Here is a 25167-nt window from a genome sequence, read left to right on the forward strand (position 1 = left end):
CTCTCACCAAAAGCAGAAAAGTTCTCCTTGTGGTCGCCACCATGGCCGAAGGCGTCCGGACGGATGTGGACCAACGTGCGTGTTGGTCAATTCAATCAAAGTGTTGGATTGACGTCCGCTCTGAAAACATGAAAACATCTTTGCGACCATTTTCATGTGCGACGGCAAAGAAAAGCTTCAACGCAATCGGCTTCCCAACTCGGTTTTTGTTTCACGTTGGTTTGATCAAGAAGCTGGCAGCAAAATGCTTTATGACAGCAAACTTTTTCTTTTGAGGCCCGCATACAGAAAAATCTCCCGGTGTATACCGTCATGGCACTTCATGAAGCCAGAAGTAAACCGGCAAATGGGGGTGCTTGGCTGCCGGCGGGCCACCGATGGCCCACGGGCCGTTGGTTGGACACCTCTGCTCTAGCCAAAAGTCCAAATTGTTTGCGTTGACGTTGGCCTTTCTTTGCTCTTGCCGCCTGTCACCTTGCGGAATGTCGTGTGCTCCAACTAACAACACAACGTACACCAAGTGCGCGTGTGGCGCCCTCAACGCGGTTCTTTTTTCTTATTGTGTGCGCAGTGGAGCCGCCGTCCGATTTGACCTTTCACATCATGGACGAGCGGACGGTGCAGATGTCATGGAAAAGGCCGAGCTCGCACTTTGACGGCTACAGGATCCACGTGACTTCTGATGCAGGTGGGCCTGTCCCGTCTTGTCCTCGCCCCGCCCCGTCCGCGCCACGCAAACGAGCACAGACGCACCCTGCAATTAGGTCACCACGCACGGACGCACGCACGCACTCAGGAAAAGCATTATTTCACACGCCCCGAGGGAAAAACAATTTCACTGCCCATCCCTTCCCACCCCCCACAACACCTTTCGGCCTCGGGCGACACAACAAAGTCAGGATAAATCATCTTAATATCACGCCATGAAAACATAGCAGAGGTGAAATCACGATTGCTTGTCATCAGCGTCAAAGCAAAGGCCTCAATCAGCTTGACTTCAATACACAATATTAGATGCGCACATCATCATTTGCACTGTCAAGAAAGACTGCGGGCAAAAAGAAATCTTATTTTGATTCTTGATAAAGACATTAGCGGCGAGATGATCTTCGTTTCATTTCCAATGTTGACTTAAGTCCAAATCTCAATTTTTTACTGTCATAAAAGACGAAATTGTCTTCATTTTACTGTCAAAGACACTGGCTGCAAAGAAAAAAATACAAATCTGAATTTCAGTCTCACAAAAATCATTGGAGGCAAAATCATCAGATTTCTGCTGTCATTAAAAACATCAGAATGTTATTTCCATGACAACCGTGAAGTTTAACAATCTTGATTTTATTGTCAATAAAAGGATTTTGTATTGAAAGCCATTCGCCAAACGTCGACCATTCGTAGTGCAGCACATCAAATACGCTTGGAATCAAAATGAAAGGCTCAAAATGGCGTCGATGACGTCGGCTGTTGACCCCCAACGTTGACCATCTACGTCGCGGTGCTTTTCTAGGAGAATTCGTACGAGAATTTGCTCTCGCGCCGTCGGCCACGTCCACGTCCATCTCGGAGCTCAGTCAAGACGTGGACTACACCGTCAGCGTCTTCGCCTACGCCGGAGCACAAGAGAGTCTTCCCGTCTCGGGACTGATCACCAGTAAGTTTTACGACCAAGACGTGTTACTGGAGAGGCAAAACTCTCGTGCACAACCGTGTCCTACCAGTCGCATTTTTCCACCACTCTCTGGGAGAAAATTGTTTCATTGCTTAACTCTTTCAATCCAACCTTTCAGTCGAGTCTGGAGGAGGAGCTTCCAGAAGACTGGACGTAGATGCCGCAAGTAAGTGGAATCACTCCCTGCACGGACGATCGATCGCGAGTTGTCGACGCAGCCCTGGTTGGGAGTGGCCGAATTTACCGATTCAGTTTACGGTGCAAAAACAAGGCGCTCAAAAGTAGCCATGCGAGCCCACAGGGCAGCTGTCAAGTTGGAATAGACAAAAAAATAATAATTTCCCCCACCCATCCGATGTAGACAGAGCCACTCAGGTTTTAATTTGGCAGGGACGGGCCCGACTCATGCGTAAATATGTCAAGCCTAAAAACAGTAGAGACCCTGGGGTTAGGAAATGCTGTTCCCATCTGCCCATGCCCAAAGAGTAATTCAACAATGTTGCCTATTTTCACAAGCAAGGAATGGAAAGCACAAATCTGTTCTCAAAGCTTGAAGAATGATGACTTCAGGAAAGTGCACTCACAAAGTCTTTGTACTTGCTTAACTTGCCACCGATGCATTTTGTGTGAACGCCACGTAGTGATGCAAAGTAAGGATGGGTGAGATTCAAAACAAACTCATCGGTTGCCATCGACGGCTACAGACGCCAAAAATGCATTTGTACCCGGGGCCGCCGAGTCTTTTTCTTCACACCGGAAGTTTCCACCGGCGCCGTGACATCGAGTGTCCGTTTTTTCCCTGCAGAATGTCCCGTGAGCGCTGTGGCGGACGTGGCCTTCCTGCTGGCCGGGTCCTGGGCCTCGGACCCCGCCGCCTTCAAAAACGTGCGCGGCCTGACGGCGGCCGTGGCCGGGGCCTTCCGGATCGGCCCGGACAAAACCCGCGTGGCCGTGCTCCAGTACGGCGGCCCCGCGCCCGCCGGCTTCCCGCTGGACCGGCACCTGAGCCGACCCGCCCTCATGCGCGCCATCGGAGCGCTGGACATCCACCGCGGCAACGCCAGGACAGGTGCGGCGACTTCTTTCATGAAAACACCCGCGCTCGTATTTACCCGGGGACCGCCGCCTTGCTCTCATATTTGTCGCGGCGAGGGCTAGCAAAGCACGACATCACGTCATCGGATGTTTGATGATGTGCCGAACGTGGTGGCCAGTCAGCGGACGGATTTGCCTTCTCTCGTGTGTCATGAATGAGCCGTCTTCAAAGGCGAAGAAGAAGTAGGTCAGCAATATGTTCGGCATCTGTTTTTGCACTCGCGCACACACTTGTTGGCACAGCCTTCATTTTGAATCAGGAGTAAATCGAAAGCAGCGCTTCCCGACCTCAACGGGAGAAAAGGCAAATGTCACGACGAGTGGCCGCTGAGGTTGAATTGTTCCGCCTGTCGCTGGCAGCGAAGGATCAACAAAGATCGATCACATTCATCATTTCTGCGCCATTCCAAGTCCGCGTACCGTTTTGACATGATGAAAACAGGCCCAATGACCTCTTTTCGCTCTGAAATGTGGCGACTTTTGCTCAAGTGACCCTCAAAATACAACAGAATGGAAAGATTTCAAAATGCCCTTCTTTTGCACGGGGGCTCTAAGTTTTTCCATTCTTCACCCGAAGTCAGAAGAACATGTTGTGCTTTCACCAATAACTCGGCTTTCCCACCAAAGAGCGCAGAAACACTGAATGAGAGGCTCTTATGAACCAAAACAGGAGGACTTTGGTTGACCAAGGCACCGTTTAGTGACAGATCACCATCGCGATGCACACTTTCTAGGACCCGCTGTGACTTGTACCTCCACATCCGCTGTTGGAGTGTGGCGTGCCGAAACTTGTCTGACTCGTGTGTCCGAATTGAGTCGTGACCGGCACCTAATCTTGAGCTTCTTCTCAAAAGCTGTGCTGAGCAACAAATCCAAAGCGATGCAATGGCGCCATCTACAGTCATCTGTTAGTCATGACGGTGGTGTGCTCAGAGACCCTCCGCCGCTCTGAGCCGTTAAAAGAACGACTTGATGAATATGTTCGTCGCTGGTCGTAAATGTTTGGAAGTCACAAACGTCAGGCCCGTTGGTGTTTTTTTTTCTTGCATTTGACATTGTTTGTCTCGTTCAGGCGACGCGCTGGACTACCTGCTGAGCAACACCTTGAGCGAGGCGGCGGGCTCGCGGACGTCCTTCCCCAAAGTGGCGCTGATCCTCACCGACGACGGCGACTGGGACGATTCCGCCGAACGTTCGGCCAGGCGTCTGAAGAGCCAGGGCGTGGAGATCTTTGTCGTCGGTACGCCGCCGCCGCCGCCGCCGCACGCCACCTTCCCTCTTCCCTCTTCTCGCCTTCTTTGCGATGGCGCAACCGCGCTCGGATTCCTTCGGCATTATCGAGCCGTCGCAGGAATGCGAGCGCCGTCACACTTTCCACACGCCGAGTGGACGCAGATACACAACGGGGCCGTGTTGCCATGGCGACCGGCTGGAGATCAACACTCAGCTCATCTTCAGCTGGAAGAGATAAAACAACAACCTGAAGGCCCCCCCCAACCCTGCAACCCCCCCCAACCCCCTTTCCACACATGAAAACAATCAGGAAGGCATTCGCAGTCGACGGAGGCTCATTGTAGGAGCCCGCCTTAATGTTTGCACCTTTGCCAGTAGCTGACAAAAGTGAGTGCAGCTCTCACTTTTCTTCAAATATTTGATTCTGTCAACACTCAACCGATGATCTATTGCGACAGCGTCAAGTAGTCAGTGTGCATTTCCTGTCCCCTCCGAGGGAGCCAACGCTTGTGAACCACCGGCAACAAAAAGTGAATGCATCCCAGGGGAAAAAAGCCCAAATTGGTGTCATGTGTCTTTTCAGTGTTGCAAGGTGTGGATAGGGAGCAGGTGTGTTAAATGTGCTGTTTATTGCTCACACGCTGGTCAGTGAAAGTTTCATTTGGCCAAAACTCTCTGAGGAGCTGAGAACAAATCGCTGCTCCGAGCCATTCTGAGGGCCCACACAACCGGCTCTCTTTGATAGGTTGGACAACGACTACTTGACATTGTAGCGCAATATGCTTTCTTCAGTGTTGTACCATGAAGCCCCCCCCCCACCCCCAAAAAGAAATCCAACACTGAAAAAAGTTTGAGGACACAGCTCTACGTCAAAAGAGTCTGTTCATTGAATCAGTCATTTTATTCATTCGTAGGGGTCCAATGCAAAATATGATTTGACACTTTTTGCCAGATGATTAAGATTCAAATTTGCTGGACACAAATATCTAAAATCTCTGTCCAGCCATTCAAATGATTCTATCGATATTTGCAAGATCTGACTGGGACAACCGAAGATTTTGAAGGTGGTCTCAGCAACTCGCTGCTTGAAATCAAATCTCCCCAGATGACTCCTCATTTCCTGGAGGGGTCGCCATGCTTTTGTTGAATTTGTAATTGAATACATACGCGCACACACACACACACACGCACACACACACACACACACACACGGTGACAGGCATGTCGTCTTGGCAGGCATCCAGCAGGCCGATGAGGGTAAAATGAGGGCGCTGGCGTCCACTCCCTACTGGAGTCATGTTTTCAACATGGCCGCCTCAGACGACATCCGCAATCTTCAGAAGGACGTTGTCAGTCAGGTGTGCGCCGGGGTCGAAGAGCAGCTCAGCTCGCTCGTCAGCGGAGAAGAAGGTCAGTTTTGCCTTTGCTTTTGAACAACACTAACAAAAAAAAAAAAATCTTTTAATCCTTCATTTTCACGATTGCTATTATTGCCCCCCCTGGCAGTAGTGGAGCCCGCCTCCAGGCTTGAGGTGGAGGAGGTGTTGTCCAAGACAATGAAGCTGAGCTGGAGCGCCTCGCCCGATGACGTTTCCGGCTACAAGGTGCAGATGATCCCCTTGACGGTGGGCGGCAAGCGTCACGAGCTGTACGTGGGCCGCGCGCAGACCGCCGTGGCGGTCCGGGATCTCAGCCCGGACACGGAGTACCAGATCAACCTGTTTGCGCTGAAAGGCCTGACGCCCAGCGAGCCTGCCGTGGTCCTGCAGAGGACTCAGCCGGTCAAAGTGTCCGTGGGTGAGTCCGTCTCATCGGGATTTATCACACACTTGACTTGATTGATGGTCACAAAGTTTTAAGGTGGAAACCTAGGAACAAAATATGGTAAGCACACAAATCTAAATGTGATCAGCATACATAACTAGCGAGAACGCCGATTTTCCATTTTTTTCCTCCCAGCAGTCACTTATTTATTTGTTTTTTGTGCTTTGTGTTGCGAGCCACAACACGAGGTCCAGACACTCTGCTCAAGTGGAAAAAAACAAATCGAAAAAAAAAAAGGAATAATGTTGGATTTATTGAGGGCTTGAACGGATTAACAGCATTTCCATCCATTTCAATGGGAAACATGATTTGAGATTTGAACGACGCCAGCGTGGCCCGGAAACAATGAAACTGAAATGTTAACAATCTTCCTCGCGCAACAAATTGCAGCCATGAGTCCACAATGACTGGAGCATCAAGCAGAAATTTCCATTCACGAATGGCCTTCCCGTCCCATTCCTTCCAATGACGAGCCGGCGCGGCGTTTCCCGTTGCAGAGTGTTCCCTGGGCGTGGACGTCCAAGCCGACGTGGTTCTCCTGGTGGACGGTTCCTACAGTATCGGTCTGGCCAACTTTGCCAAAGTGCGAGCCTTCCTGGAGGTGCTGGTGAACACCTTCGACATCGGGCCCAACAAGGTCCAGATCAGCTTGGTCCAGTACAGCCGCGACCCGCACACCGAGTTCCTGCTCAACACTCACTCGGACCTGAGCGGCGTGCTGAAGGGGGTGCGCTCGTTCCCGTACCGAGGCGGCTCCACCAACACGGGCAAGGCCATGACGTACGTGAGGGACAGGATCTTCCAGCTCTCCAAAGGCGCCCGGGCCAACGTGCCGCGCGTCACCATCCTCATCACGGACGGCAAGTCGTCGGACGCCTTCCAGCAGCCCGCCACCAAGCTGCGGGACGCCGACGTGGAGATCTTCGCCGTGGGAGTGAAGGACGCCGTGCGCTCCGAGCTGGAGGCCATCGCCAACTCGCCGGCCGAGACGCACGTGTACACCGTGGAGGACTTTGACGCCTTTCAGAGAATCTCCAAGGAGCTCACGCAGTCCATCTGCCTGAGGATCGAGCAAGAGCTTCGCAACATCCAGAAGAAACGTGAGTGATCTTACCTCCTGTCCGCCACCCGCTTCTTGTCCAAAAATAACAGCCACCAAAAAAGCCGTGATGGAGTGGCCGTTCATCTCCGCACTCGGTCGACTTGTTCAGTCTTTTCACTACGCTGAGAATCGATGATTGATTTTTATTATTCTTATTATTATTTTTAATGACTGGCAGCCAGGAAGCATTCCGACTCAGTGAAAACAAAGCCATAGTGTATCTCCGCACCTCAACGCGCGCATGAACGCGCACGCGCGCAACCGCACGCAGCCGTCGCGCTTAATGTCTTGCCCACATGTTGACCTGCAAGCGCGTGGAAAGGTCACTCGAGGGTCAAGCGACGCTCGCGGCCCCTTTTCTCGGGCTCGAGCCGTCCATCAGGTGCGCGGGGTGTACGTCGAGGCAATAAACAACGGAGCGTGACGAGCATTCCTCCGGGCCCGCCATCTGCTCGTCAAGTTCCGACAAGCAACGTCTGCACTTTTTCAGGGGAAGGAGAAGTGCGGCGCTCAGTTTTTCTTTTCTGCGAGCGCACATTCCTCGGAACGGCCGACGTTATGTCATTTTTGTATCATGATATTCCGTCAACAATGACTTCTTGACATTAGCGCTTTGAGTAACGTGCCGCCAATGTAAATCGATCCCACCAGTGGCCGCATGTCTGACTTGGATGCGGGACATGTGTCTGTCGACATGCATCGCGTGTCGATCGACGACATCTGTCTTCACGACACGGCGCGTCTTCAGCTGCTACGCTTTGTTCTTTTTTTTTTTTTTTTTCCCCCCCGGCGGCCCCTTTTCTCGGGCTCGAGCCGTCCATCAGGTGCGCGGGGTGTACGTCGAGGCAATAAACAACGGAGCGTGACGAGCATTCCTCCGGGCCCGCCATCTGCTCGTCAAGTTCCGACAAGCAACGTCTGCACTTTTTCAGGGGAAGGAGAAGTGCGGCGCTCAGTTTTTCTTTTCTGCGAGCGCACATTCCTCGGAACGGCCGACGTTATGTCATTTTTGTATCATGATATTCCGTCAACAATGACTTCTTGACATTAGCGCTTTGAGTAACGTGCCGCCAATGTAAATCGATCCCACCAGTGGCCGCATGTCTGACTTGGATGCGGGACATGTGTCTGTCGACATGCATCGCGTGTCGATCGACGACATCTGTCTTCACGACACGGCGCGTCTTCAGCTGCTACGCTTTGTTCTTTTTTTTTTTTTTTTTTCCGCCCCGGTTGGTCTGTTGTTCTTTTCGGGCGTGTTTTGTCTGCCTAGCAACGCTGCGCTGGCATGCTGCGCGCCGAGGTCCAGGAGGCCAATAAAACGCCCTTTGATGCTTGATGGCTCACAGACACATTTGCAAATGTCTGGCATTACTTTTGGCTTCCCAGCACGGGGAGTCGATCTTGATTACAAGTGGCCGGAGAGCTGCTGAAAATCACCAGCCAAAGTGACAGTAATGCAGGCGAACGTCTGCCGTATCGGTTTCGCGGGGCTTCGATTGTCTGACGCGTTTCGACCCTCTGCTCTTTGTACGTTCCCCGGCGTGGTCTTTAGGTCTGGTTCAGCCCAGGGACCTGTCCTTTTCCGAGGTGACTTCCAGAAGCTTCCGGACCTCGTGGGAGATGGACGCCACCGACGTGGAGTCCTTCCTGCTCCAGTTTAGACCCACCGAGGTTCCCGACGGCCATTTGGTGTCCATGTCCATCCCCGGGGACACGCTGACCACCGTCCTGCCTTACCTCACCCCGCTGACCCGCTACCAAGTCAACGTTTCGGCTCAGTACGACCGAGGCGACAGTTTGCCCCTTGTCGGCTACGAGACCACCTTAGAGGGTTCGTCGATGTCCCGCTTCCGGAGCCTCACGCGTTTAAAAAAAAAAAAAAAATTGAATAAATAAATACAATCCAAGTCCTTCCTGTCTTTGGCAGAACAAAGTACGGTTCGCAACGTGAGAGTGTCCCAGGAGACCACGGACAGCTTCCGCGTGTCCTGGCAGCCGGCGCGAGGAGCCGTGCTCCGCTACCACGTGACCTTCGTACCGCTCAGCCAAGAAGGCGCCGCGCAGGAGGCCAGCACGGTCGGCGACGAGCCCACCCTCGTGCTGCGGGGACTTCGGCCGAAGACCACCTACCTGGTCGAGGTCAACGCCGAGTACCGAACCGGTTCCGGACCGGCGCTGCAGACGCAAGGAACCACCAAAGAAGGTGAGATGGCAGCCACGTGAGATGTCACTCAATAGGCCACGCCCCTAGACGGCACACATCCAACACACAGGTACAGCCATTCGATTTATGATGACATTGACTTACCGGCTACACACTGAGTGCATGGAGCATTTCCTTTGTTGTGCTTGTCGCGACGCGTCGCTGGCGTAGATGGGTGAAGAAAAACATGTCGAGGAGTTGTCCTCCGTACGTTTCCGAATTTTTCCCGCCGCACACTTGATCGTCTCTCACCCAAACGCGCACCGGCCGGAACGTCTTCGCTGCTGTTAGCGTGGTTGCTAACATTTCGCTTGTCTGTTTGGTGTTCGCGCCGATGTCAGACACATCCATCGCTTGTTCAACTTTTCAGGTTGCGTTTCGGCCGCTTCGAAGTCGCAGTGTTTTATGTTCATCGGCAGCAGCAAAGAGCCGCAGTTTGTTGTTGTTTTGTTGTCCCCGCGGGTGTCTGTCTCACGTCTCGGATGCGGGTTGTGCAAATGTGCGGCCACAATTGGGACAAAGCGTCCTGGAATGTTGTGCTCACAACAACGCGACCTTGTTTTCCAGGTCTGGAGCTGTTTCTCGTTTCGAGTCATAGTCGGTGTAGGAGTCAGAATCGCCAGAATCCCGCTTCGGGCTCTAGTTCTCATTCGAGCCATTGTCAGTCTCGTGCTGGTTCTGCTTCTGGGTTTTTGCTTGTGATTATTTTTTGGTTCGACCTCGTGCATTCCTAGGTCAGTTTCTGGATCTAGTTCTAGTCCGGTCCTGTTTTGACATCTAGTTTGAGTTGTATTCAAGGTTTACTTTTAGTTGTGGTTCTAGTTTATTGGTTCAAGTTCTCCATTTCTAGCTGTAGTTCTGTCTCGATGAGACTTTGGCAAGGTTGAAGCACCGCATAGTGGCGGAACATCGGATTGGAATCGAGGTCTGGCAAAGCGCCGGTCGGTGCTTCGGCTTTTCTGTAGCTGTTCAGATCCTCGATGATCTCATGCAATCGCCAGTAGCGCCTTCCTCACTCTTGAGTGACATAGATCGATGCCCCCCCCCCCCCACACACACACACACACACACACACTTGGGCCACCCACAAGAAAAGCGCAGCGTCATCTCGGGTTGGTCAAGGTTCTTGAAACGTCTGCTGGGAGATGGAACAAGTGTGCCGGCCAAGTTTACACAACGCAGGAGGCCAGCAATCTTTCCACTGCGAGCCGACGGGCGGGCCCGCGTCCATTTTTCACTCGGTGCGCTGCCACCGTCACGCACGACGCAAAACTCAACCGGCGTTGATTGAGGAATTTTTGTTGTTGTCAGGATTAGGATCAGGATGAGGAATTATGATGTCCTGCTGTTTGGACTGACACGCAAAGTGTTGACTTTGCAAAGTGAAAAACCAATTCAGATGAAATTGTGATGCCTAAACATCCGAGATGAATTTGTTCCACGACAACGCTCGCAAGGCAAAACCATTGAGGCCCCATCGAAAGGAACGGAAATATCATCCCTCCACATAAACCACCCCAAAAATGTTGCCATCTGTTTTTTTATTCATGAGAAAAGTAGCATCCTCTTAACAGTCGACTTCCTCCAAAGCTACTGTAATGACATCAGTCGACAGAGTTCAAAAGAATCTCTCGTTCAATTCATGGCACGTAGTGCTGCTCCTTCTGCCCACCTGGGGGCAGTATAAAGGCCAATTTCTTCTTTCATGCCTGTGTGCAGCAGCCAATCATATCGCAGTGGGTTGTGTCCCGGCCTCGAACTCAAATGGGGTTGATCTTTGCGGAGGATAAAGAATCCAGTTTATTCATTCAACTCAACTTAATTCACAGTATAGAGCACATAGAAAGCAACCATTGCTGTATCCAATGTGCTGCACACGGAGTAAAAATTAGACGTACAAAACCAAAGACGGTTAATACACCAAAATGTTCAAAGGAACCATATTTTATCTCCCGAAAGTCTGCTCGCCTGTAATGCGAAACACCCCAGACGGGCAAACATAAATGAGCATCGACGTTATGGCCTTTTCTCTGAGCTTTTACATGGGAGCCCTGTTGAGTTTTATTATTAGAATGTCCAGGAGGCCAATAAAAATGTGCAGCAGGCCGCAAATGGGCCCCGAGATTTTATATGCGATGTTCTTGTATGGTTATTTGGACAGTGAACCCCCATTTTTCGCAGGGGGAAGCATTCCAGACCCGCCCGGACTATGTGAAAGTCTGCAACAAGAGAGAACATCAAATCAGTAAATAAATACTCACGGCCTCAAATTTCAAAACTGATTGGGAAAAAAAAAAACAAGATTAGAAAAAAAAAAAAAGTGCCACGCGTTATTAATGGGATGAGACGAAAACGAGCCATATCTTATATTTAGGATCTGAAGTTTTATTCCAGTAAAGCTCAGTGCCCTGGGGCACAACTTCAAATTGCGACTTGCCAGTGGATTGCCAATACAAACAAACAAACCAAAAAAAAAAAAAAAAACGGGTACTCCGAAACATTTCTGAATCTGAGGCGGATATATTTTGAGTCTGTCTGTTGCTCCACAAAAAAAAAAAATTCTGCTCAGGGAGCCAAATAAAGAGAACCTCGAAACAAGCCGTGCGCTCGCCGCTTGAGCTTGTTCGCCATCGAGGGGGAGTAGTTAGCGAACACTTTGTGGGCACTTAACAGCCTTATCACATCCAGCAGTTACGCAACACGACTGTTGGTGTAGATTTGTTTTTTTTTTCTCAACTCAAATTTCCCCTTTTCCCCTTTAAAAGAAACAAAATAACTCCCGCTGTGAAGAAAACATCTGATGTGATTTAGCTGCTGAATGTTCCCCCGCTACTGGCTAACTGTGTTTCGCGGCTAATAGACTGTTTGAAATCTTGCTGCTTTGACTCAATTGGAGCCAAAAACCGCACCCGTTAAGCAAAACAACCGCAGTCATTTTTTTTTTTTTTTTTAATGGTCTTTGTTGTCTGGGAATCTGCGTTTTGTGTGAGACCAAACAAGTCAAGTGCAAACAAGGCAAACGATATTCATTGAGCTGTAGTACAAAAACACAAACACATGTGGGTGTACACACACACCCACACATATAAATAATCCAACATTTCCATCTTTGAATTCCTCCCTTTTAGCATTCCAACGGTTTCACCCCTCAAATGGACAAAACCTCTTCCCGGTTCCCATTCTGAAGCTGATTCGGAATTTTTTTTTTTTTTTTTACATGAAGAAAACTCTCTGAAAATGTTGCAACAGGAGAGCGGAGCGTTCCGCCTTAATGGCATTTAAAGATGTCTCGAATTAGATGCTGGAAAAACCGTCTACGGGGGCGGCGGCAGCAGCGCCACGTCTTCCGTGCGATGTTGAGTCGATGCGGCGTTCCACGTGACGCTGGTCTGCGGCTCCCAACGCCATTTGAAGCTGATAAAAAAAAAAATGGCAGAAGCCGTGGCCAAGGCCGAGCGGCGGCATCTGCCTGTCAAAATAAAAGCCCGCCACCCGATTGAATATGGGAAAGTCAGCATGTTTTATTTCCTTTAGATTTACGACTCACGGGACGAAAGAGCGTCTTTTCTGGGCCAGACATCTTTCATGTGTTATTTGCTCGTTTTGCGCCTTGTCCCATTTGAGCATTTTCAGTGTCATCCCGTTGGAACGCCACCCAGCGAGACGACTCGTCCCGAGATGTGTTTCACTTGGCGCGTCGGGAAAAACAAAACCATTTCATGGCCGGTGATGATCATAAGCAAGCGCCGTCTTTCCACCGGTGCTGTGGGAACGCCGCCGTGTGTCCGCTCAAATAAATCTCAACTTTGCAGGCAAACCTGAGGTGAGCTTTGGGTCTGAAAAAGGAATCGAGTCGCGGAGCAAGCAAGGTCGAGTCATTCAAAAGTTTTTGAATGCTTTTTTTTTTTTTTTTTTTTTAATTGTCAGTGGATGCAAGACGGAAACGTTTCAACATTTCAACCACAATTATTTGTGACCCCCCCTGACCCCAAATGTGCGACAGCGCAAAGGCTGAGCTGCGTTTAGCTGTTGAGCGCCTTGATTTTGTGCTTGCAGAAGCGGGCCCTCCTCAAAACCTGATCACCCGAGACGTGACCGACCGCAGTTTCACGGCGCGGTGGACGGCCGCCCCCGGGAACGTCAGGATGTACCGCGTCAAGTGGCAGTCGGCGTATTCCGAAGAGTCCGGAGAGAAAATGGTCCGAGGGGACCAAACGGACACGCTCTTGGACGGCCTGAGCCCCGAGACGCTCTACCAGGTCTCGGTGGTCGCCGTTTACGACCACAAGGAAAGCGAGCCGCTCACCGGATATGAAACCACCGACGGTAAAAACGCCGCCGCGCATTTTGTACACCCGGGGTTTCAAACTCCGGTCCTCCGAGGCCACTTTCCTCCATCTTTACCTGCCGCAACACACCCGATTCAAATGATCAGGATCGTTTTCAGGTTTCTGAAGAGCGTGCAGATGAGCTGGTCATTTGAATGGGGTGTGGTGCGATAGGGACAACATGCAGGGACGCGGCCCCTGAGGACGGGATTTTGAGACCCCCGTCTTGCATGTTAAAGGCAACTCAACAGCCATGAGGGCTTCAGTGTATTGTGTTTCAAAATATGTATTTTTTTTTTTTGCACTTACTCTGCATGTTCAACTCCATGCCAAAGACGTTTTTGTTCGTCACCCAAACGCTGCAAAGGACCCTGACTTCCCTCACTGATTCATTTGTTTCTATAAATGGATGATGATTCAGTTCCCGGTTTAGTTTGTGACGTGTCGGCAAATCGGCAAACATGGGGGGTTGGGGCGATTGTTTTCTAAAGTACAAGCAGATGTTTCCCCAATGCCGTATTTTGAAAAACCACCGAGCTCATCAGTCTGCTTTCATGGACGACCACAGAGAAAACTGACTGAGGCTGAAATCAGATGATTTGGATGAACGTGGCAACAATTCATTCGGTGACAATTGATGAGCAAATGTTGATAATTGTTGAACAGTTGACCAGCCACTTTCAGCCTCTCAACAGTTTGGATTTGAAGGAGGCGGCAGGACCAGGCGCTTTGTCGCTTCCTCCTGTGAACGCTTCTCAAACTTAACACTTTGTAGTCCCGGCGCGTTTTCACTCAGCCGGCGAGCTGCAATCAGCCGCCGGGCGCCGGTGCCCGCGATGATGCGTACTTTCCGCCACGACAAAGTAGTGGGTCGGAAACGTTGACCCATTGAAATCTTCTCTTGTAAACTGGCGATTCAGCACTTTATGGAAAGCCTTCGTTGCGTTTTATTGACCTTTTCTCGGAGCAAAGGAAAACGTGGTCACACACTCCCAGATGCTCGCTTCTTGAAATGTGCCGTGCGCTTGGTACTGGCTTTGGAAAAGCGGGAATTCTGTCAGACGGGGGGGTCCATCTTTTCGGCTGCGCCTTCAAGCGTTTTGTGGCCCGTTTGTTCGGCAGTGTCGGCGGAGGCGCGGCAGCTGCGCGTGAGCGACGAGAGCGAGCGCACCATGAAAGTGACGTGGGCGGCGGCGCCGGGCAAAGTTCTGCACTACCGGCTGAAATATGTCCCCGTCGCCGGCGGCCGGGAGGTGGTCCTCAAGGTCCCCGCGGGGGTCACCTCCAGCGTCCTGAAGAGGCTGCAACCTCTCACCTCCTACCGCATCACCGTCCATCCCATCTACAAACGCGGGGAAGGAAAAGCAAGGCAAGGCGTAGGAAGCACATGTACGTTGGTCCTTCCCACCCTCAGGCGAGCGTCACCGCACGCACGCACGCACGCACGCAAACATCACGACATCGCGCCGTTCGCGTCCACACGCACGCAAACATCACGACATCGCGCCGTTCGCGAAAAACGTCAACTAGTCCCTTACGTGAGCAACCCGGAAACGGTCATTGAGGACACGGGACAGATCGGGCTATCGTTTGCGTCAGTTGGAAATTTGTGCGCAAAAACCGAGGAGGCGAGATTCACTGAATTTTCAGGCTGGCTCTAAATGGCTCTAAAAAGACTCAAAAATGTCATTGAAATCCATGAGGGGGACTGGGGGGGCGGGGAACAAAACACCTGTTAAATATGAAAATGATCCCGCCCGTCGTGGATGCGCACCGCATTGGCTAGCATGCTAACAGTAAAAAAAACAAAAAAAACAAAAAACATCCGATAAAGGTCCGGTAATTGAATAGGAACGCGTTGCTTGTGACCGAATGCGCGTTTCCAGCTCCAACAATCGAAAAATGCAGGCTTTGAATGTTTTTCACATTTCGAATCTCCGTTTGTTGCCAGCGCATTTGTTTGGATTTGCCTTTCTTTTGTCTTGTTTGACTGCGCTGTCTGCTGCCAGGTCGTCGTTGCAAACCGGAATCTGTTCTCAATTTTGTCTTACCTGGCTGCAGCACTAAAAGGTTTCATCAAAAAAGAAAGAAGGAAATGAGGAATCCAAGCGATGAAATGAGCCCTTTAAAGTAATGTGCACAATGTGGACGTTTACAAGTTTGTCAAATGCTCCCCCTTCCTTCCCGCAAAGTCGAAATGCACTTTTTCTTCCCGCATTGAATTGTGCTGGCAGAAGTTGTTGACTCCACCACTTCTACAGATTCGTGAGAAAAATGAACAATTCTCTTCCTGGGCGTCCTCAGATTACCGTCAAGACTGCGAACGAGGTTCCCGTGAACATTTGTGACTCATCTCATCGAGTTTGTCAATGAGGTTGAGCACAGCCGACGCCGTTTCGACACGCCGCCAACGTAGCGAGGGGCCGTCTCGTACTGACTTGTTCTCACTCAGTCCTTGTCAAGAAATGGCAACGGTAGACTCGCTCGCTCTTTGAAGACGCCGCCGGCTTTACGTCTGCCGCACGCCCTCAATTAATCAAAACACGTCTTGTAAATGTAAAGTCACTTGTTCGCCGCAAATGGATAAGATCACCTGGAGTTGGGAATCCTCAAGCAACTCGCTACTCGACACGTATGTCAAAACAAACATTTTGTCGAATCAAATTCTGCTCGCTTAATGCTAACGTATAATACGAAATGGCCGAGACCCGCCAACCAAAATTAGCATCGGCGAATGATCATGCGCGCAGAGCAATAGCGTGACACACTTCCTCACTGACCGCCGATTGGATGTCAAGTGTCTTGATGCGGCTCCGAATGCGTTCCTGTGTTCCAGTGTCGCCTTACAAGGCTCCGAGGAACCTCCAGACCTCAGAGCCCACCAGGACCAGTTTCAGGGTGTCGTGGGATCCGGCGCCCGGGGAGGTTCGGGGCTACAAGGTGACCTTCCACCCCGCGGGGGACGATATCAACCTGGACGAGCTGCGGGTGGGCCCCTTCGACAACACGGTGGTCCTGGAGGAGCTCAGGTGAGCCGATCGAAGCGTTAGCATTCGCAAACCGACCTTAGCTGACCGCTCAGAGCGGTACAGGAGACAAAGTCACGATTTCCCAGGCTGCCGCTTTGAGAAAAGCCCGCAAAAGCACTCTCTGCACCATCCAGGGCGTGCGCTCAAAGCCATGGCAACGGTCGTAAACACCTTCGCAACCACTTGAACACCAAAGCAACCACTTTGAAAAACATAGCAACCGCTCCAGCAATCTTCCCGAACACTTGAAACAACGTCTAATCCACTTTAAACAATGAAGCGACTGTCTCGAAGGGCATAACAATCAAGTCAAAAGTCGAAACTTGTATCTGCCATGTTGAAGCGCCTCATGAGAGCGCAAGTTGACAAAAAAATTATAGATAAGTGTGTGTGTGTGTGTGTATGTGTGTGTGTCGTCAACACGGTAAGCAAAGGAGAGAACAAGCGAGACCAAAAAGGCCCGAGTAGGTCCTTATTGGACCGTTCCGTGACGGTGCTTGTCTCACATCCAGGGAATGTTTAGCGAAAATGCTTGTAGCATTAGCATGAGCATGTGATGGGAATGGCCGGTGTGTTTGGTGTCAGGGCCGGAACCAAATATTCCGTGGCCGTCTTTGGGATGTTCGACGGAGGCGAGAGCTTGCCCCTGGCGGGCGAGGAGAAGACCACGCTGTCCGACGCTCCCGAGCCGCCTCCTTTGGGTCCCTCTGGTAAAGATCCCTTCCCCCGCACACTTCACACTACCGACGTGAAAACCGATTACGGACGGTCGGTCGCCTTTGCGACATTCGGACATACCGACCGAAATTTGCCGTCCGATGCTCGCGTAAATCCTCGTCCGCCAAATCCTCGCCACTGCGCCATCCCGACAATGTCATTTTGCTAACCTCCGCGTTAGCTCTTCGTCTGTTTTTCGTGACGTTTTTTTGCGATCAAGTCCCTTTCCCGAGCCGCCGTCACCTTGTTTTGTGTGAGACAAGAAAGGAGGCCGCTAAAAGGCACTGCTGTCAACATCGCCAGAGACACTGTGCACATTTATACTCCTCATTTTCAGAGCATTCCACTAATAATGCACTCGTAAACGGTCGGCTTTTTCTAATTTAGCCTTTTTTTTTTTTATTTTTTTTTTATTGTTTTGTTTCTTCGCGCTGCCTTGTTTTTATGTGTAATTGTCTCCCATCCTGAAACGGCCATGCTTGCCATTCTATTTTTGAAAAGTTATTGACAATTTGAAATTTTAGGCTATATAACCCTAAAGACCATCAAGAAAGAAATTTTCATGGCAGTCCAACGCAGATGTCTTCTGAACGGCAAGATTTCGTAAAACTTGTGCGGGGGGGGAAAAAGTCAGAAACAATGACAACGGCTTCAATTTGGATCCGCCGGCGTGTGACGCACGCACGCGAGTTGAACATTTTACACACGTCGGTCGGCCTTCAAACTCTGCGTATTGCAATCAAATGAATTGATTTTCAAAATAAAATTGAGTGAGGTATGTCTTTTGCGTGATTATGAATAAGCCAGACATGAAACATTTTGGACGTCGACAATCGGCCGGGACAGCGTACGCGCAAAGCGGCCATCTTTTGCGCGGCCGCGTAAATTGCACATAGTGCGGCAAAATAAAGAGCTCCGAACGGCCTTCTGGAAGGTAACTTGTTGGTAATTAATGTAGCGGCTGTCGACCGTGTTAAGTTTCTTCCCAGCGGCACACACCGGCCTTGACTTCTCCCAGATCGGTGCCAGAACTTGGCGTTGTCGGAGTCAATTAGCGTCACGGAGGAGCGCACATGATCACGATTACCGCTAATTACTGAGAGCTGCTTGGCTCACCTCGCGGCTTTTCTCCGTCAGCTTTCGCGGACGTGCAGCTGCGCAAATGTGCGCAAGGGTCCACACAAACGTCGTTTGGGAAGCGTGACCCCCCCCTTGTTCCTTGTGGAGAAATGTCACTGTGCTCGCCATGATCGAGAGCGTAGCCAGGATGTCGAAAATGTTAGCTGCCACTTAACCTAGCAAAGGACCAAAAAAAAAACCTCGTGCGGCATCAAAATGGCATTCAAAGCACGTCAAAGAGCAGGGCAATGAAATCATCTCAAGCGAACTCGGCACATGTTCCATATTTGGCGCGTTGATGGTGGACAAATGTCACCGTGTCGCCGCCGTGTTTTCCGACACTGGAAAAAGTCTCCCTGCTCAAAATGACGCAGCCTCTCTTAATGATGCGGAATGTGGGCTACCCCCGAGGATTCGTACGTGTGCGCCGCTTGGAAAATGTTACGCCGCTGTCAGGCCCCGAGTACGCGCTTGACCCCGGGCGAGAATTTGCGCCCTAATGGGGAGCAGACGTGGGGCCGACCTGCTCCCGGAGCCGCGCGGTCTGGAGCAACCCGACCCAGTCGGGGGACCCCTCTCGTGGGAACGGCGCTACCGAGAGTCGCGTGCGCTCCCCGGCAGCACCGTCAAATTTTTTTATCGCGCGGCCATTTAGCGACTTGACTCGTTGCGTCTCGTTGACTCTCACATCAAATCTTTTTTTCCCTTTGAAATGAATTAAAATGCCACTAATCCACTCCAGCTTTTTTTTTTTTTTTTTTTTTTAACGTTTTAATAACATAGCTCCTAATACAAACTATAAATTTGAATAAATGGTGAATGTCTGCGTTTACAAGCATGTTCACGGAATGAGTTGAACTCGTCCAGTACATCAGTGTATAGAAAGATGAAGAAAGGTCCATAAGTTAGAGTAAATAACTTCAGTTTGAGAGTAAACAAGCAACCGGTCTTCTCTCACAGCGCAAAGTTCATCCTTTGGGAAGAAACACTCCTTCGGAAAGATTTGTTCCACTCCTCCACTCTGTGCCAAGTAGTCGTCTCGCTCGCATCGCCTCGTCATACAAGAAAAATGAGTTCCGATGAGAAAATTCAGTTCTCGAGTCGAGGCACCACCTGGACTCGCGGCAGTAGCGCGCCGCGTAATCGGCGGAAGACTTCAGCCGCCGTTAGCGCCGCGCGAGCCGCCACGTGTGCTCGACGTCCACGTTTGCATCTGCTGCCCTCTAACTTGTCTTCGCTTGCACCCTCCAGATGTTAAAAGGCTCGCGGCGGCCGCCATTTCTCAGCCCAACAGGTTATCGGGAGCCACCAAATGAGGACGATTGCTCGGCGAGGCGGATCAGCGAAACATCGCCGGATGTGGGGGGAAAAAAGCAAAAGTGTTGGCAGTGTGAATGATGACGTTGAGTTCTCTGTGTCTGCCGTCTGTGGTGTTTTCTTCCGCTTTTCCCACCTTGCGCCACCCGCGGCGCTTTGACGAGCGTCCGGCTTTGCCAGGCGGGCGCTCAGCCGTCTCTTTTGCCCTTGTCGCCGCCGCCGCCGCCGCAGACGCCCAGTGCAAGACCTCCGCCAAGGCCGACATCGTGCTGCTGGTGGACGGCTCCTGGAGCATCGGTCGCATGAACTTCAAAACCATTCGCAACTTCATCAGCCGCATGGTCGGCGTCTTCGACATCGGCCCGGATAAAATCCAGATCGGTAATTCCAGTTCTGACTCCACATGCTTGGTGAAGTGCGCGGAGTTCAACGCTGCTCACTGATTGGCTGCAGGTCTGGCTCAGTACAGCGGCGACCCCAAGACCGAGTGGCACCTGAACGCCCACGCCACCAAAGCCTCCCTGCTGGACGCCATCGCCAACCTGCCCTACAAAGGAGGCAACACCATGACAGGTGACTGACACAGCACCTCGCGGGTCCGAGCTTCTGAGTCGGAATCCGGCCCTCGGGCCTTCTTGCCTTTGTTCTCCAGCCAAGAAATTTTGGGAACGGTCAACAGCTGAACTTTATCTGCGGTTCATCAGAGACGCCAGTTTGGTTCAAGCCGAAAACCCCGGTTACAGGAGGGGGGTGCGCACTTATGCAACCACCTTGTCTCACTGTTCCGAATGCTACTTAAGACAGCGTATTCAGTACTTGAGAGTATTTCAGACTTGAGAATGAAGATTTAGTACTTGATAGCGAGCGGAAGTGAGTATGTGGCGCTTGAGAGAGTAACTCGAGTATCGGCTAATCCAGTCGCCGTGTGTTGCCGCAGGCATGGCGCTGAGTTACATCCTGCAGAACAATTTCAAAGCCAACGTGGGAATGCGAGAAGAGGCGCGCAAGATCGGCATCCTCATCACCGACGGAAAGTCTCAGGACGAAATCGTCATCAACTCGCAGAACCTGAGGGACAGCGGCATCGAGCTGTTCGCCATCGGTCAGTTCTGGGGAGATTTTTGCGCGCGTGTGTGTGGGACTGTCGAAAAGCCAGCATCAAGCAAAGTTGTCGTGCGGTTTTACAGGTGTGAAGAACGCGGACGAGAACGAGCTGCGCTCCATCGCCTCCGACCCGGACGAGATTCACATGTACAACGTCAACGACTTCAAGTTCCTGCTGGACATTGTGGACGACCTCAGCGTCAACCTGTGCAACAGCGTCAAGGGCTCAGGTGGGCAAAACAAATGGCAACTTTTGCTCCCAAAAAGAATTCACATTCTTTGCTTTTTGCCCCAGGTTGAAAGAAAGCGGCCGGGCTCGTCTTGTTTGTTGAAGATATATATATATATATATATATATATTTCATTAATTCACATAGCAGAGCAAATATAAATGTTTGCGAAAAATTCTGAATGGATTGTATGGTTCTTTAGCAAAGCTACAGTGATTTTTTTTTAAAAAAAGATACGTTCTAGTGTTATGTAACTTTTGGCTGATTTCCGGGACCTTTAGGACTCACTGCAGACATTCTGAAATCGATCACTTGTGATTTTGAGGTGTTTTTGCCGTCGTTGCGAGTCACATTTACTAATTACGAGTCCTGCAGCTCAGGTGGAAACTTCCCAAAGTTTTCCTGTTCCGGAATTTTCAAGACTGACAACATCACGTTTTTCTGCCCCAATTTTATTGCGGCTTTTAAAGGCCCCCGTGGGGCTGTTAGTCCTTGCGCCATCAATTCACTTTATCATTTTTTTGCTTCACTTCCAATCAAACTGACAACAACCGCAGATAACGCAACACATTGGACATCAGTACAAGTACACATTTTGTGTCAAAAAAAAAAAATAAAATAAAATAAAAATACTCTGCTAAAAGTCAAAATACGGATTCCGTTTGGGGTGGGACAATTAATCGATCGATTGAGTGTCAATTAGAAATCATGTCCTATTTTGGAATGAAGGGAATGAGATGAAACGGCGCTCAGAAAATCAGCAAAAATGTTGATGATTGCAAAATAAAAGCAGATGTTTGCAAATGTCTTCTTTTGAAAAAGGTCATCGGTCTGCCTTAGTTGCTGTCGAGAGGCTGAAATTCACTTTGGTTTCAAACAAGGTCTGCAAATGATCAATGGAAAATAGCTGTCGACTAATTTGATGATCGATTCAATGTTGCGCTTGTAAAATGGATATTGGACGGTGTAACAGTAACAAAGTATTTGTACTCTGCTACTCGCCCCCACTGATGACAACAAAAACAATTCGTTGAATCGTGTCTGCCGCGCGTCCAGCTGCAAAAACAGATTGCGATTCTCGCAATGGAACATTCCACCGAACCCGAATAAATCACTTTTAAGAGCGCAAAGATCGAGGTGGTGGTGGCGCTGTCAGATTTGTGGACGTCCGGACGAGTCTTGTCATGTTGCGCCGCTGGGCTGCCCTCCCATTGACCCCGCCCTTTCCTTGCCCACCCGTAGGCGAACCGCTGCAGGCGCCCACCGACCTGACCACCTCCGAGGTCACCCACCGCTCCTTCCGCGCCCGCTGGACCGCGCCGCAAACGCCCGTGGAGAAGTTCCGCCTGGTCTACGTCCGGGCGGACGGAGAAGGACCCGCCCGCGAGGTACGCAGACGGCGCACAAAACATCACACGCGCGTGATTGTTATTTTCATTTTCCCGTCAGTGGGGTGATCTCTCCTTGCCAGCAGCTTCTCAAAATCTCCACACTGTCCTCCTCCGCTTCTTCCTTGACAATTGCGCCATGTTTTTATGGTTCGGCTGCCTTCGCCAAAGTATTTTGGACGGAAGATGGAAGATTCAAGCCTAGACAGACACACTGCATCGGACAGGCCCAAAAATGACATGTGCCTCTCATCCACTCACCCCCCCCCCCACCCCCAAACCTCTGACACACGCACCCAAAAGCTCACACGACAACAAACCTTTTGCCGCACACACGGAGAGAAGGAATGTGTGTTCGTTTTGTTGCGCATGATTTGTAAATGTTTGGAAGCCATGCGCCACTTGATGGCCTGGCTCTCGGCGGGCTTGCCGTCGCGCTCGGCGTCGGAGCGCCCGCCCCGTCCCGTCTGACCGGCGGCCGGCTCGGATGACGTCGCAGGCTCATCAAGCGGCGTCCCCCCCCCCGCTGTGTACGTTGAGCCGCAAAGCACTCGACTTCTACCGTTTTGACGTGCCGCCTGCTTTTTGTGAACTTTTTCTCTCCTGAGATTTACAAGCGACCACGGCAGAGTTTATTTGCAAACGGCAGCGGCGACAAGAGATTTATTCTGCTGAGTTCTGGCTGCGATGCGTTTGCAAGATGCGTCCAATTTGGGGCTGCCGGAATGCTCCGTTCGAACGCGTTTCACCCGTCAGACAGCCAGAGCAATAAAATGCCTCATTCTTAGGTCGGAGAGGAGTCTTCTTTTTTTTTTTTTTTTTTTTCTTCTGGCTTTTAGCGCCTCGTGCGGCATGACTCAATGGCTGGAAAATGGCAGCTTCATTTCAAGTCAGCTGCACGTGAGACACGGGTGGCCGCACTCAAGATGCTCGGGCCTCTTCCAATAGCTCACTTTATTCTCTTTCACTTTCGCATGCCATGCGGTCCATTCGAAGCAGTATCATCATGGCTGAAACTAAAGTTTTTACGTTTTTTTTTTCTTTTTTTTTTTCCCATTCTGGATGTTTTTCTTCTGGTTTCACGTGGCGCTGTTTTTCTTTCTGAAAACAAGCTGTAGCGTTTTGGGACAGGAATTGATGAGTGGCATTTCACATTGGCAAAAATATCAAGTCAATTGAGTTCCACGTCAACGCTGCCAATGCAAGCTTGATAAGTATGTTTTCATTTCATTTCCAATCTGTCCATGAAACCAATTATTTCATGAGACCTAAGCAATTAAAAATCCATTTCGTTTAATCCATTTTTGTCAAAACAAAACCAACCCCCCCAAAATGTCTTGATGATGTCATTGTTGGGTGGGGCGCCCGCCTGCGAAAACAAAGGCAACAACGTGTCTCATTAAGAGCAATTCCTTTGCGCGTGCTGATGGTTGACAGTTACGAGTGTTTATTTGCGTCCAGCAATCAGCACACCGAGGGGGGGGGGATGTCCCATAACAGATGTTTTGATCGTTGGATCATTTCCTGTGCGCGGCGTCGGCTGTCAAATGCTGCGACGAGGCAGGAAGTTCTTATTTGGACAACAAACGCATGCCGCTAACCGCGGGTGGCCAGAAGGCTCGCGCACACAAGTATGGATTCAACCCCACAAGTCGGCACTCCGAAAAAGTGACCTCAACGTTGGCTCCGGGGCCCTTTTAATGACAACGTTGGCTGTTGGAGTCGAGTCAAGTCACTGACAGGTTGTGCTTTCCTCGTGGCAGATGTTGCTGGACGGCTCGGTGACGTCGACGGTGTTGGACGATCTGAGCCCGCTGACGCAATACGTGCTGAGCGTCTACTCGCTGCTGGGCGACGAAAGCAGCGAGCCGCTTGTGGGCCGCGAGACCACCTGTAAGAAGTGGCCGTCTCCTCCCTCTCCCGGCTTGCGCGTTCCCGCTGTGAAATTTGAGCTTGGAAGAATGTTTTTAACGAGGTTTCTGCCATTTCTCCGCCACTGTCGACTTGATGGACTCGTTGCCTCGGCCGCCAAACATTCCTGCTTTTAGCGCGTCGAGCTAGCGTCTGATCTGAGGCGGTCGACTGTCACGTAAAGCTGAGTGGGAACTTCAAGCTGACTTTCATGGAAAGATGCGCAAAGTGCTTTTATGGCTTCGGGGTTTGCCCTGGCTTCAATTTAGACGCGGGGTGGAACCATGCCCATCGTGCACTCACGCTGGCTCAGACCAACACTACTCTATGCAGAGCATTTACACGCATTTGTTCCACCCCCGCTCCCCCATACATGTAGCCGTGCTAAAATGCTCAGTATGCAGGCTCCGTCTTCGATATTTTATAAAAGATAAACAACAAAGGTTCATCAAAATTCCATCCATTTTCTTTGGCTTATCTGAGGCTCGGGCCGCAACTCCGCTCGACTTGACGTTAATCAGAATTATTCGCGTTTTCAATCAAATATAAGAGGAACTATTTTTTAATTGGTGGACTCATTGATAAACAATTCTAAAAACATGCTCGATTTTCATGAACTGCTTGGAAAAGCTCGGAGCCGTTGGCACTGTGCGTTCACGACTCGTCTTCAGGGCGACTTTCGACCTTTTCCGATGCAGCACCGCCTCTGCAGGTGTAATGCCGCAGTCACTGTAGGGAATGAGTCACGTGATAACACGCGGAGGCGGGGTCACAATTGACACCCCCCGGGCCTTCTTGACAGTCTTTGCTCTGCGCTTTCAGTGCCGCTGCCGGCCGTCTCGTCCATCAACGTCTACGATGAGACCCTGAGCACCATGAGGGTCCGCCGGCAGCC

The 25167-nt window shown here is 50.8% G+C and overlaps 1 protein-coding gene across 1 annotated transcript in view; it reads left to right on the plus strand.

Annotated features, from left to right (window-relative positions):
* The window catches only part of LOC109531715 (collagen alpha-1(XII) chain-like), a gene marked incomplete at its 3' end in the record, with an annotated part of 57342 nt that overhangs the window by 4183 nt on the left and 27992 nt on the right, over positions 1 to 25167 (plus strand). The window contains 22 exon segments of the mRNA XM_019896165.1: positions 572 to 688; positions 1508 to 1651; positions 1788 to 1835; positions 2475 to 2738; positions 3837 to 4004; positions 5234 to 5407; positions 5504 to 5794; positions 6319 to 6921; positions 8479 to 8757; positions 8854 to 9129; positions 13186 to 13455; positions 14580 to 14846; positions 16294 to 16486; positions 17072 to 17196; positions 19871 to 20020; positions 20093 to 20212; positions 20577 to 20741; positions 20827 to 20973; positions 22216 to 22361; positions 24125 to 24254; positions 25095 to 25158; positions 25160 to 25167. The exon segment at positions 25160 to 25167 is cut by the window's right edge and continues 186 nt beyond it. Coding sequence (XP_019751724.1) covers positions 572 to 688; positions 1508 to 1651; positions 1788 to 1835; positions 2475 to 2738; positions 3837 to 4004; positions 5234 to 5407; positions 5504 to 5794; positions 6319 to 6921; positions 8479 to 8757; positions 8854 to 9129; positions 13186 to 13455; positions 14580 to 14846; positions 16294 to 16486; positions 17072 to 17196; positions 19871 to 20020; positions 20093 to 20212; positions 20577 to 20741; positions 20827 to 20973; positions 22216 to 22361; positions 24125 to 24254; positions 25095 to 25158; positions 25160 to 25167 — 4149 coding nt within the window.

Source organism: Hippocampus comes, unplaced genomic scaffold (genome assembly GCF_001891065.2).
Source record: "Hippocampus comes isolate QL1 unplaced genomic scaffold, H_comes_QL1_v1.1 scaffold170, whole genome shotgun sequence".
NCBI lineage: Eukaryota > Metazoa > Chordata > Actinopteri > Syngnathiformes > Syngnathidae > Hippocampus > Hippocampus comes.